General features: G+C 41.1%; 1 protein-coding gene across 2 annotated transcripts in view; it reads left to right on the forward strand.

Annotated features, from left to right (window-relative positions):
• Positions 1-12,627, forward strand: part of LOC113161487 (noelin-2-like) — a 28,498-nt gene extending 15,871 nt beyond the window's left edge. For both annotated transcript variants that reach the window (XM_026359099.2, XM_026359098.2), the window contains exons 4-8: positions 2,092-2,311; positions 4,060-4,166; positions 10,165-10,341; positions 10,435-10,608; positions 11,758-12,627. In XM_026359099.2, coding sequence (XP_026214884.1) covers positions 2,092-2,311; positions 4,060-4,166; positions 10,165-10,341; positions 10,435-10,608; positions 11,758-12,078 — 999 coding nt within the window. In that variant the 3' untranslated portion in view covers positions 12,079-12,627. The remainder of the gene's footprint in view (positions 1-2,091; positions 2,312-4,059; positions 4,167-10,164; positions 10,342-10,434; positions 10,609-11,757) is intronic.
• Positions 12,628-14,066: the final 1,439 nt, after the last annotated feature.

Below are 14,066 nucleotides of genomic sequence, written 5' to 3' on the forward strand. Positions count from 1 at the left end.
AGTGAAGAGGCTAGGTAAAGGTTAGGCAGAGAGAGTGGAAAGATAAAAGAGTGAAACAGTACGGAAGAGATTAGCGATGAAGATGAAGAAGGAGGCATGACAGGGGAGGGATTAGCTGGTGAAGTGTTTACTATCTAAAAGGCCGTGACATTTTCAGCGTTTTGTTTTAATACATATTTAATGAACTTACAATTATATGCAAATCAGGATGCCAGCACCAGCTAGTGAGGATGAAATGTCCAAATTTAAGATCAACTCGAGCCATCACGAGGTTTCACGCTATGATCTCATGACGTGTGATAATTGGTGCTGAAACAGCTTCAGAAAATGTTTTGAAGTGATGTCAGAAAAGTGTTTAGGTTCTGATTTCGAGATACGGAGGGATTAGACACACAGTGTTTGAATGACTGCCAAGCCTGTTTCCTAGATGTGTTGTGTTTGCGTGCGGGGGTGCGAGATGTTCTGAGGAGATGATAAGGTTTTTGTCTTTGCTTTTGACATTTTTTTTAATCCTTCTCTTTTTTTTCCAAATCAAATCCAACTCCTTTCACTACACAGGAAATAGATTTTGGGTGGATTTGTAGGTGAAAAGACATCCAAGTGTCAGGGCTAAAACAGATATAAACAGAGTATATAAGGAAGGCCCCTTATCGTCCTGCTGCATGAGACAACTGTGGCATACGAAAAATTCATACACTAAATATTGATCTTCCTTCAAGCCGTCTGTCCACATTGACTCAGATTTATCCAGCGTGAGACCACTGTGAAAAGATCAGTTTTTAAACTGCAGATGGGAAATGGAAAAAAAAGGAATCATGTATCCATTTTATACTGCTTATCTGGGTCACAGTGGCATCAAACTGTGCAGAGCCGCCTAAACGTACTTTCCTCCAGCCACATCTTCCACACCCACATGTGAGATTGTCAGGCATTTCCAGGCCAGATCGGGAAATGTAGTCCCTTCAGCATGTTCTGGAGGCTCCTACCATTTGGCTAATGTGGCTCGTCGCTTCTTTCACTCGCATCTCCTTGTATATTAGCTCCTTAGAGAGATGTGAAGAGAGATACAAGGACAGAAAAGGAAATTGTTCATGAAACACAGCAACTCAACTGTCAAATGTGTAGAAATAATTAAGCAGAATTCAAAAACATCATGCACGACTACAAAAAAAAAAAAAAAAGAGAGATAGAGAGAGATGGGTGCATGTAACTAATGAGTCCACTTACAGGTGCACTTTCTATGTGATTATTTTATTCATATTCACAGATAAAGTGAAATATTACCAACAGGTGAACCATGTGGATACCTGGAGACGCTGAAGCACCCTAAAAAAACATAATATACATCAAAAACAAGCAATCTGATACTCCACTACTGATCAGACATTTATTATATTGTTAGGTCATGAGGAAATGTGAGAAAGACAAAAGTACAGTATGACAAAAACAGATGTTTAATTTAATTATTTGTCTGTAAGTTTAGGTTTATTATAAGACAGTAACTTTGTATGAAACAGTTTTTCCTCAGGAGCGGTTTTGTTCATCCATCAGAAATTCATCACATTATACTGTACACACATCTAAACATGAATATTACATCTGCTCTTGGAGAATTGTCTAATCTACAGTGCCTCTTACTGTCATATTACATCAGTTGTCCAGTCATTAAACAGATTCACAAGATGTTGTTGCGCTGATAAATAAAATAAAAAGTCTGCTTACAATCTCTCAGACCTGTTGAAGACACCTGTCTCCTCGCTCAATCAATTTCCAGGTCAAAAGCTGCAGGATAGAGGAGCGCGAACGGAAGGAAGCATAATTAAGTGAATGAACAGCAGCTACTCAGGGGTTTCTTCCCCCGCTAAGCCAGCCCAGACTTCATCACACTCAGAGGGAAGTAGTTACACTCAGAGGGCATCCTGACCAAATGCATAAACTACAGCAGTTTCCTGTGAAGGAGTGGTGGCTCTATTCCAAGCTACCTCACCAACAGCAGATAGAAAATTGATGCTTTGTCAGATTTAACTACATTACTGTGAATCTCATCTTCGCTGCAACTTATTTTTCTTCCTGCCTTTCATGCACCCACAGGAGTTAAAGGGCCAGATGTCTCAGTTACGGCCCCTTCTGTCAGTGGTGGAACAGTACAGATTGGACCTGCAGACGCTGGCCACCCTGCGGCTGGAGCTCCTCAACCTGTCCATCATCCTGTCAGCCATTCAAGAAGAGATCGGAGCGTACGACTACGAAGAGCTTCAGCAGAGGGTTTTACTGCTGGAAACCAGGCTGCACAGCTGCATGAACAAACTTGGTAAGCAGCAGAGAGGGAAATTTAATTTGTGAGGTATATTCAACATAGGAAAGTCAAGTATGTGAAATAGCTGGCACTGAAGTGCTTTTAAGAGACACTTGTGTTGGTATACACATGAAGATGAGTTCACTCATGATGAGGAGAACTGCTCAGCCTGTGAAAATAGTAGTAATGTCCTCTATTTAAACTTATTTATATAATACAGGACACAAAAAGGATCACTCCTCTCTTGATCCTCTGAGGTTTCTTATGTTTTTCCTGTTATAGAGTTTTTCCTTAACTGATTAGAGTCTAAGGGCAGATGGTGCTGTTGTTGTACAGATTGTAAAGCCCTCTGAGGCAATTTGGTGTTTGACTGGATTTAGAGATTGTTTGGAGAATTTAGTGTATTTTACTGTATCTGCATAGGAGGTCATAATTGTCATTTTGTTATCTCTGCAACTTAAAGAGGGAACTTCACCCTATTAATACTTTAACTGTAGAACACATCCGTTTTATTTGATTTAATAAACTCGGACCGCTTAAGCTACAAAAATAGTGTTAGACACAGTGAATGTTTGACCCATCACTTCCACTGAGAGGAGAAACACACAGGATGATTACAGCAAGTAAGAGCTCTTTCAGTGATCATGTAGGCATCTTAGTATTGATTTAAGACCAACATGAATCTGTCCTTTAACAGAAAACCTGCACTTAAAGTTATGGGAATTGTAGGATGCAGTATTTTGGAGCTGAAAAACCCATCTGTGGAATTAAAATGAAGATATGCTAGTCTCTGCTTTACTAATGTTGGCTGTTTTCTTGTTTAAAGTTACATCATTGATCATAAAAGCCTAACACTGTGCTGTTACACTCACATGAGAGTAGTGTTTTTCCCACCCAACTCTCCACCACAGTGAGTAAGAGTATTTTCAGAAACGTGGAATTATTGCTTGAAGAGCACTAGTTAGGTGATGCACGAGGACAGAGACATAAATAGTGTTGTTTGGGTACGATTTAGCGCAAATTGAATAGTTGGGACACATTGAAGCTTTAAATCAATAGGATAGAAGTGGATTTTGCTGCAGAAGTGGTTTGGGATATTTTTTGTGGATATTTTGATCCTGTTTTTGCAGTGAAAATGGTCCCTATTGAAATCAACTATGATTGCTGTAAATTCAAGCTGACCACAGCCTCAGTTCTATTTCTCAGTGAAGGAGAAAACAACATTTTTACAGCCACCGTTCACTTACAGTGCTAACGTTTCATTTTAAGGTCACAGTTTAGTAAAAGAACCTTAGGCAAAGTTTGGCAACTAAAACGCTTTCTCAAGGCTTTGATAAGGACTAGAAAACATGTAACATATATAAAACAGGCTGCCACTAGAATTTAAAACATCACTCACAGTCCAAACTGATTAGTTTTACTCTAGGAAGCCAGTTTGCATGATCTATATCAAACCCTCTCTTCTTTCCAGTCATGTCTCTGCTACAGTATGTTGTTGTTTTGTGGTAAGGAAACATTTCTTCAGCTTGAAGCACAAATATACTTTTATGTTATGTTATGCTGGTAAATTGAGTTGAGGTGTCAGGTATGACATAAATGTCAAAAACAAGCCGACCATGTGACCTTGACAGGCAGCATCACTCAGTCCCAACCAGAAAATTCAGAACACGCACCGTTCACGTTCTGGATTTGCTTACTGTACTGTAAATAAAACTGTCTCTTCACTGCACATTTAATATGTTACATCTATCATTTGTTAACAGGTTGTGGTCGTCTGACTGCAGTTAGCAGCCCAATCACTGTGAGAGCCTCGGGGTCCCGCTTTGGCTCCTGGATGACTGATGCCATGATTCCCAGCTCTGACAGCAGGGTAGGTGTACAGGGTGTGTGTATGTGTGTGTGTGTGCTCGCACATGACAACTGAGGCAGGTGTTGTGAACTTGGTCACAAGATAGCCGAGCTCCGTATTTTTCTTAATGTATTTTTTCTGTCTCCCTCTGCCTTACTTTTCACAAGACTCCTGTGTGCACTCTGTCTTTGCTTTCTACAAGCTTCACCTATTTCCTGCACACACACACATACTCTGTTCAGGGAGTGCATATTAAGCTAGTTGTCAAGGCGACTGTCTCCCAGTTGCCAGGTGTGATTTATATCGCCATGGTGACCCTTGCCTGTTCCCTATTAGTGCTTCTCCCCAGTGATGAGAAGGAGCGATACACAGCAGCAGTATCCCAGTTATTGCCTTCTGCTTCCCAGTAACCAGTGTGACTGTCATTACAGGTAGGGGGTTATTGGTGGTGGCTTCCTCCCAGTGCCCGGATCTGTTTGCATCTTTGTCCCAAGAATAGAATGTTTTTATCTCTGTGTTTTAGTGCTGTGTACTAGATGAGTCTGACATTCAGCAGAACAAAAATAACACATTTTACACAAAATCACTTTGTATTCTTTCATGATGACTCTCCTGAGTTGACACTGGGCCCATATGCCCAAAAAAGCCGCCACATGCTACATCGTGCTTCTGTGTCTTTTGGGCCCATACAGCATGGACAACTGGAGTCCTATTCCACCTGAGCTATTTGAGAACAGCCATATTTGGGACATCTTCTGGCTGAGCTGGCTGGATTCCTGCTGGCTACCTGCTCACATGAATGGGAGAAAATCATTTCTTGTAGACTTTCCAAATGTTAATTGACTGAATAGATCAAATTCTGATCATGCACTTGGGGTGTTTGTAATGCTTGTACTGGCCCAAAAAGCATTTTCCCCAGACACAATCAACGGAAAGGAAGCAGCTGTAAAACAGTGAATGCATTTTCTGAGCTTCTCCTGTGTAGGTGCACAGTCAGCAGTTTCCAGTTCTCCCTAATACAATTTATCCATGTTTTCTAGCTACAGCAGCAGTATTGTTCGTCCCAAAGTTTTGCTTGCACATTAAGCATTAATCCATCATATCATATATATTCTTGTGCTTGTAGATGTTGGTCTTTATGTGTGCATGACATGCAAACATAACAGGTGTGGGCTTTTTAAATATCATATCATACTCCTGCAGCACTGTGAAGCTTCAAAAGTGTTAATTAAACTATCACCATGGTGTAGAGACACAGCCCTCATATGCCTTATATGGATGTTATCACTAACTTGTTAGCAAACAGCTGCCTGCAGACACATCCAGGTCACACAGGAACAACAATAACTTCAGGTTTCAGTCATGTTTCCGACCACGTGATAAAAACCTTATTCATGTCTAAAGGACCAGCTGCTGCTGTCACATTTTTTTAGTGCTGCTATTATCAAACCACACACTGCAAACAGTGAGTTTGCTGTTATTGTTCATCTTTCTTAAACCAACTCGATTTTACCAAGAAGAGTTTGTTGGGTTTGTTTCAACAAGCTCAGAAATGAAATGTCTGTGCATACTCCAAGCATATACAGGCAGATGACCTTGGCGACCCTTGATATTTCATAAGGTCACTGTTATACGGTTTCTAATACTGAGCATTATAAACATGCTATATGGGGAAGCAAATCTTAAATTAAATGAAGTCCGATAAAATCCTATAAATGCATTGGTGATTTTCCAGTCTGGACAACCTGGACCTTATCAGCTAAAGTTGTGGAACTGGTGCCACAAATACAGACACACACACACACACACACACACACACACACACACACATAGTCAAAATGAGTTAAGTCATTCTCATACATCCTTTGGTATCCATGACTACAGTGTCTGCGCAGGGTCCCAGTTTGGCATTTATGAATTCTTCATTAGCTCATCAGTGTGTGAACATGAGTGCACACATTACATTCTACACACAGACACACACACACACACACACACACACACACACACACACACACACACATTCGTCTCTGTATTTGAGAACAGCTGCTGAGGTGTGGATATCCCCTGATCTGTCAAGATGCCTCTGCCGATAGTGTGAGAGGGAGAGAGAGGATGGGAAAAACATGGCAAACAAGAGAGAGAGGGGGGAGGAGAGAGAGACAATAGGAACATTTGGTGAAGACGTGTGAGGCAGCGACAGGAGACAGGAAAATGAAAGAACAGGTGGACAGAAACAGGAAGAAAGGAAAATGAGGACGTGGGAGAGAGTTGATCAAAAGAACAACAGCACAGATAAGTCAAAGACTAAAACAACAGGGTGGAAAGGAGAGAAAGGGGAAAAGAGGTTACGATAGGTGAGACCAGTGTCATCGGCTGATCCCATCTTAATGTGGCCACAGTGAAAACACACAAGTTCTTCTCTGTACAAAATTCCCTCTTTTGTTTTCTGACAGTGTTTCCTTGCTGAGTTATTCTACACTCACATCATTCAGTGTTTCCTGTGGTGTTGCCCACTGTGTGTGGCATTAAGTCTTAACGCCACACAGATAAGGTTATGAGTAGTTACACTCTGGGTTAGTGGGTGATAAGATTTAGAACAACACTGCAGTAAATGCTTCATGATGTTTTGTTGTTTTATACCCTGGTAAGATGAAGAAATACAATCCAGACATCCAGCTTAAGTAAATGATACATGTTAGCTGATCAGATACGTAAAGACTCCTGCTAAGATTATCTGCCAGCACTGCTGGGAAGATTTATACTAATCTGAAGTTATAACAACCACAATCAGATTATCTTCTATTGCACAAATCACCAGGTAAACAGCAAAGATATTGCTATGTTTGCATTGCATTGGAGAGCAAACACAGTGCTGTTTGTAGACCAGAGTCAGTAGAAAATCACAGTATATAGACATATACACAATACATAAATACTTCCCAGTCCATATTGTTTTAATGTAATCCATTAAACCCAGAGAGTCTTTAAAGAGAGTGCAACAGAAGGACATGGGTACAAAGATCTTTAAAACTAATGTGTAAGTTAAAAGAAACAGCAACTATTGTACATAATGTTTGTTGTGTAATCAGTGTCTGCAGGTTGTTTTTATAAAGCAAATAGTGCATTCAAATGCGAGATGATTACAGCTGCTACACAAAAGGAGCTTGTGTTTCTTTGAAACACGGTTTCATAGGGAATTAAAACAGAGAAAGCTTCATCAGATGAGCTGGTGAAGCAGGGAGAAAAAAGGGAGGAATACAAAGTTTTTAGAGTAAAGGAGAGACTGGTGGGGTTGTAGTCTTAGAGCAATCAGTCTGTTTTAATGTCTTTTCAAACCACAAGCTGAGTCTTAATTAAGCACAGTGTCATTGAAGACCCTTCAGAATCACTGCAATCAGTTACCTTTGTCTGAAGTCTCCAATTCAATGTGAATTTTCAACATTGCAACTACAAATCAACTGTAATTTCAAAAATGGTGTTTCCTCTGCCAGAGACATTTTCTTTTCTTTGACCCACAAAAAATATTTCTATGTGCTTGCTCTTTCTGCCCTCTGTACTTTCCTCTGTTTGCAGGGGTGATAATAAGCATCTTATCCACTAGCAGTGCCCTCTCTCCCCGTCTGCCTCTGCTCTTTTCTTTCATCTGTGTCACCTCTCGTCCCTCCTTGGGTAATTAATCCTCCATGCTGTCGATGCTCAATTTTCTTCCCATCTCGTTTTTTCTCCCCCTCATCTCCGTTTGTTCCTCCAGTGCTCTCTGGTGCCCCCTCCTCCTTTCACTGTCCTATATTTACACTTCTTCTCATTATTCTCAGATTATCTGGTTTCACTTTTCATCAGGAAGTTATTTCCATTTGGGTCAGTGTGATTGAGGAGATTGGGAATGGTGGGCATCAATCCTCCATATCTACAATAAATCAGAATTGATCACATCTAATTATTATCTAAATGTTATTAGAAATCCTCAAATTAAATGAGGCAGACTGGGAGCAGTGAAAAAATGGACATATACTGTACCTGTAGAGGTGTGGCATGTCATTCCTTCCATGATAACACTGGTTTTTACATAATAGTAAAAATGACTATTAAACAATATCAATCATTTAGTGATATATGACACATTTATGTTCCCTAATGTGCACACAAATGACACAACCTCGCCTAAAAAGGGAATTAAAGTCTTCCCCAAGTGCATAACAAAAGACTACAAACAGCTGAACGAGGGAGAGATTATTACAGAGCTGTGCCACCTTTTTAAATTAAAGTCTGACTAAAAAAGGAATTTAACACAAATGAGCCCAGCTGTTGTGTTTTCGTCACATATATAGGTTACAGTGATAACCGAGGCCGATTTACCACTCTTTTCATATTCCTGGATTTCATATAAACATAAATAATCTGGCTTCTATCAGCTGAAATGACAACAAGCAAATATTAAAGCAGATGTCATTAACTGTGGCTACCAAGTTTTATCTAATTAACATTAACTCCGTATGAGTTGAAAACTGCATCTGTCGAAAGCCAAATTGGTCATCTCCTCCTCTTTGTAATTTTTATACGCTGCTTCATACCTGGTGCATTATATTTTTATATCACCAGGAGGAATTTATTAACACTTTACACACTTCAAATGGCACTCCGAATTTGTGAATGCACTTTCATGTGCCACATGTGCTGGCATAGGGCACGGTGCTGACTACCAATTACAGGATTTCCTGGTGTGTATATAAGCAGTGTCTAGTACTGTGACAAAACCGCCATTATGCATAAACAGGCGCACACTGACATTTGTTTTTTGTTCATAAGAGAATCAAGAAATAAAAACGGCTGTAGACAGCACACCCTCTGCCAGCACATGGAGCTGCATTCACAAGTGCCAAGTGCCGTTTGGCATGTTTAGAAATGGCTGAAAGGGAAATAAAACCAAATTATAGCAGGAATAAAACACTGGACAGCTGGGAAAAGGAGGGAAATCATTATCTCACATATCAGGCTGTCTCATGTTAAAACAAGAACCCTGTAGAAGGTCCTTAAATGACCTTGGTTTGGGGAAACCTGCAGAAGAAAATCAGCATGCTCACCAGCTGATGCTTCTTTGAATCATCAGAATTTGTTGTATTACTGAGTACAGCCAGTTACCTGTTGTTACATAGTGCACAAATGATGTCAAAATGTGAGATCAAGCCATTATATTGCTATAATCCTGTTTGAGGCATAGCCAAAATGTTTCTCCCTGTGCTGATGTGTGGCAGTCTGAATAAAATAAAGTGGAACATAGACGTGGGGGAGAAAACTCTCTTTGCACAATACACTATATGTTTCACCTTTACAAAAAGAAATTATTTTAGGATGACTGACAAACACGATAATCCATAACATGGCTGTGAGCAGGACAGAACTGAACAGTTTACTAATATCTCTTATGTACTAGCATTCAGGACAAGAACAAAACTACATAGTGGCTGTGTTGGTCCTGAACCTGTATTTTACCATAAGAAAAAAGCTTGCTAGTGAGTCGTACAGAGCATGTCTGTTAGAACAGACAAACTCGTAGTTTAAGCCATTTCTTACGCTTCTGCTCTTGTATGTTTGATTTGGAAAAATCAGTTTGTAAATTGCTTGGATGGAGAGCGTCTCTCACACAACGGCCCAATTCCCTCCACTTGTTGATAAATCCAACGCTTGACAGGTCTGCTGTGCCTAGTCACAGTTGTTAAGCCATTACTGGAAAGCTGCCATTCGGGTTTGGGGTTAAGTGAACAGTCAGTTAACATATTTTGCTTCAGAGTCACTGATTTGTCTTGATTTGCTTGGTGGCCAGCAGAGACAGACTTTGAGTAGCAGCCAAAAGCCAATCACCATATCATTATCTAATCAAGTTGCTGGTGAGCGTGGCAGGTGACCATTTTGTCTTTTTGTGCAAATATAACTAAATTCAGCACTTGGTGGGTTTAAATTTTTCATCCTGAAGAAAGTGATGAGATCAGAGTTAAACCTGATCCCTCTTTTTTGCCAGGTGTGGTCAATGGACGGCTACTACAAGGGCAGGCGTGTGTTGGAATACAGGACAATGGGGGATTTCACCAAGGGCCAAAACTTTGTGCAGCATCTGTTGCCCCACCCTTGGGCAGGAACTGGTCACGTGGTCTATAATGGGTCACTCTACTACAACAAGCACCAGAGCAACATCCTGGTAGGAGACCGGCTGGGGGACGGGAGCGTGGGAGAATAGACCATTTGATACTCACATGAGGAAAGTGTGTGATGTTTGCTCCTGTCTCTCCAGGTTCAGTACCATTTCCGCTCACGCAGCGTGTTGCTCCAGCGCAGCCTGAGTGGAGCTGGATACAACAACACCTTTCCCTACAGCTGGGGAGGATCCTCTGACATCGACCTCATGGCTGATGAGACAGGACTCTGGGCCGTCTACACCTCCATCCCGAATGCTGGAAACATAATGGTACAGACTGTTCTCTGTGTGTGTGTGTGTGTGTGTGTGTTACTGCAAGTTTACAGTAGCCAAACAAAGTAACAAGCAGGTGTAATTATTTTAATGAGTTAAACATGGAAAAATCCAAACCCACTGTTGAGAAGTTACTGCTGTCAGCAGGTTTTCTTTACCTTCCAGAACTGCTAAACTCCCATGGTTTTTAAAAACCCATTAAAAAAGCTGACAGCTGCATTGAACAGTGTAATATATCATAATGAAATGCAGGCGTTTTGCTGTTTTTCCTAACATTATTTTAATATACACAATGGCACTTATTTTCTCTCTAATGCACTCTAATTACAACCCCCTGCCTTTACCTAGGAGACAAGAAGCGAGGGTGCAGCGTGTGTCTGTGTCTGGCATAAATCTAAAGATTTATAGATGGGTTTCAGTAATGTGCAATAATTCAATAGGAAATGAAATGTGTATGTGAGGTGTTCAAGGCAAAAATAATAAACAAAACACAATTCATCTATCTTAAAAACGTAATCACACCCTAAAGAAAAGTCAGTCCCTATATTTAAACAAAATGCTGGATGAAATAAAACAGACGACCCCTTTTCACCTAAGGTAGAGCAGGCACAAGACACAACTGACCATTTACTAAAACTCTAAAACAGAAGTCTTCCATCATTAGATTTCTATTCAACGTTAGAGCAAATTTAAATAAGGTTGTCGAGAAAATCACTAGGAGGAAAATATGAATGAGTGTAATTTTCTATCTTCGACCATTATGCAAATATAAAGTCATATATTTGCAGAGGTCCACAGAGAGTTCTTGCTGACAGACACGATGGTCTGTTTTTCTCATGACATGCAGCGTGAACTGTGGTTGCTGACTCTGTCCAGTCAGTTCACTTTGCCACAGGTGCAATCCAGTCAGGGTCTGGACACATCTCAAGCATAATTAAAGTAAATAGGATGCAGCTGGCTGTATTTGGGAGGTTCCATATGTACAGGATACAAGAGAGATTTCAGTTTGCAAAAATTCATAAAAACAGTAATTAGCTGGACATGTCCAAGAAGCCTCCTCTCACTCAATTCAGCCAGCATTGTGAGATTATAAAACAGCTGCTCTCCACTGGAAACAGTCTCTATGATCATCTTGTCTTTCTCAAGGTGAGTCGTCTGGACCCTCGATCACTGGAGGTTCTCCAGAGCTGGGACACTGGGTTTCCTAAGCGCAGCGCGGGAGAGGCCTTCATGATCTGCGGCACCCTGTACGTTACCAACTCCCACCTGGCCGGGGCCAAGGTCCACTTCGCTTACCACACCAACTCCTCCACATACGAGTACACTGACATCCCCTTCCACAACCAGTACTCCCACATCAGCATGATGGACTACAACCCCAGAGAGAGAGCGCTGTACACCTGGAACAACGGACACCAGGTCCTCTACAACGTCACGCTCTTTCACGTCATCCGGAGTGACGGATAGCTTGATATGTAAGAAATGCCATGAAATTAAATGTAGTAGAGGTGGAGGAGATGGGTTGTTGAAGGATACTTAGAACACACACACTTATACATGCACACACACATACACACAATGGCCATTCGTGTCTACAGGAAAATGAGTACTGTCTGTGTTTGAATGTGAATGACTTCCTGACGGCAAGAGCTCACTGAGCTAATAACTAGACACAAAAGACGGTTGTGGAACACCAGTCTAAAGGTCACAGACAAGTGTATTTATCACACTGAAGACGAAACTGGGACAGAAAAAAGGTAGTCAGACAGTTTGAGCTCATCCATATTCTGTTGCGTTTCATTCCACTTGTGTCTCAAGAAGTGATTTTGGAAGTTGAGGTCAAATTGTTGGAGGAAAAAAAAAAAACGCAGCTCGTGAACTGAATTTCAACTCGCTTCACACTTCGAGCTATGACGACAGTCCTGATGGAGCTACTGTATTCTGGGTGTGTGATGTGATCGTGGACGTGTTCAGTCAGCATGGTTGTTCATTCAATAAATCGTATTGTTAAACTTTGCTGAGGCTGTTGTCTTCTCTGTTCAGGAGCAGGACGTTTTTTACCTTCCAAAAACCACCGTCTTTACCAACACAGTGTCTGCATTAATGTTAAATTGTGTCTGGCCTGCTTCTTCTATTCTCACCATCACCTGAATCAGAGTCTAGAGAGGAGACAGTTCGAAAAACCAGCAAAACAAATAGTGTGGAAACACCAACAGGATGTGCATCAAACACCTCCACTAGAGCTGGAGTGGTTGAAGGTGGTATGTAAACACATCCACCTCTGATGGATAATGTAATACTCATTGGTGCATTTGTTGCAGAGCAGAGCTGCAGCCAATCAGGTTACAGCCTCTGTGCTTCAGACACTGGAGGTGTTTGACACTGGAATAATGAAAACAAGAGGATTGTGTAAATAACCACAGCGACGTTTGAGGACTCAGTGTGTACAGGAGCAAGAGGTTACTTTCCAATCATAACACTGGGTGCTCCACTCCATCTTGCAGAAAACGCAGGACCTGTCTCCGCCCCCGCAGTTTAAAGGACACAGAAAACCACTGAAATTTAATATTTGGACTCAAGTTGGTGCACGAAGCAGCAACATTCGTGAAGTGATGCTTCAGTGGTTCAGGTTCTGACTCTGCAACACAATCCATTTAGAGCTCAGAGAAGATAACTGACAAATTATAATGTAGTTCTTATTGGTTCTTATTTATATCAGCAGCGTTCTGGATAATGTGAGTTCAGAGGAGAGAGTTGTTTTAAGTTTGGGGCAGGCGCAGCTGCAAAGGTTAACCTGCTCATTTTTATTTAAAGTGGCTGTTAAGACCGTGACAAGGGATGATAACAACCCCAGAGATTAGTCAGTAATGTCTGTTGACACCAACAGACCCACAAAAACACTCAATCACAGATACACACACTGCACGTACACGCATAAAGAGACGAAGAAGAAGAGGGTGCAGGTGTAACAGACGGCATCTCACAGAGGATAACATGAACAAAGCAGTGAATCGATATAAAGCGGTGGAGGATAATAAAGATGTTCAGCTTTATGTGGCTCTAATTGTGGAAACGATGGCCATTTGGTTGCCATGGTGACTGTGTGATGTTACGGGTCACTGCTACAGAAACTGGATATGACTCCTCGTTCTCTGCCTATTTTATCAAACCGCTGTTTGAATTAAAGACCTTTAATTAATAGAATCATGAAATGTTTCTGTTGTAACAATGAAAGATGAAATCAAAACCTCGTTATACACACGGGGAAAAACCTTGTCTCGTGTCAATAAACCGTGAAGTTCACAACATTTTAGGACGTTTTTCGTCAGCCTGCTTCAGCAGCTTCTTTTTCAACCTGTTATTTTCTAAATTTCAGGCAGCAGCCTTCAGGGAGAACAGGTGCAAACTTAATGCACCCAATCGTTTTCTTGCTAACAACAACAATTTGTTAATCA

This window comes from Anabas testudineus, chromosome 1 (genome assembly GCF_900324465.2).
Source record: "Anabas testudineus chromosome 1, fAnaTes1.2, whole genome shotgun sequence".
Classification (NCBI taxonomy): domain Eukaryota; kingdom Metazoa; phylum Chordata; class Actinopteri; order Anabantiformes; family Anabantidae; genus Anabas; species Anabas testudineus.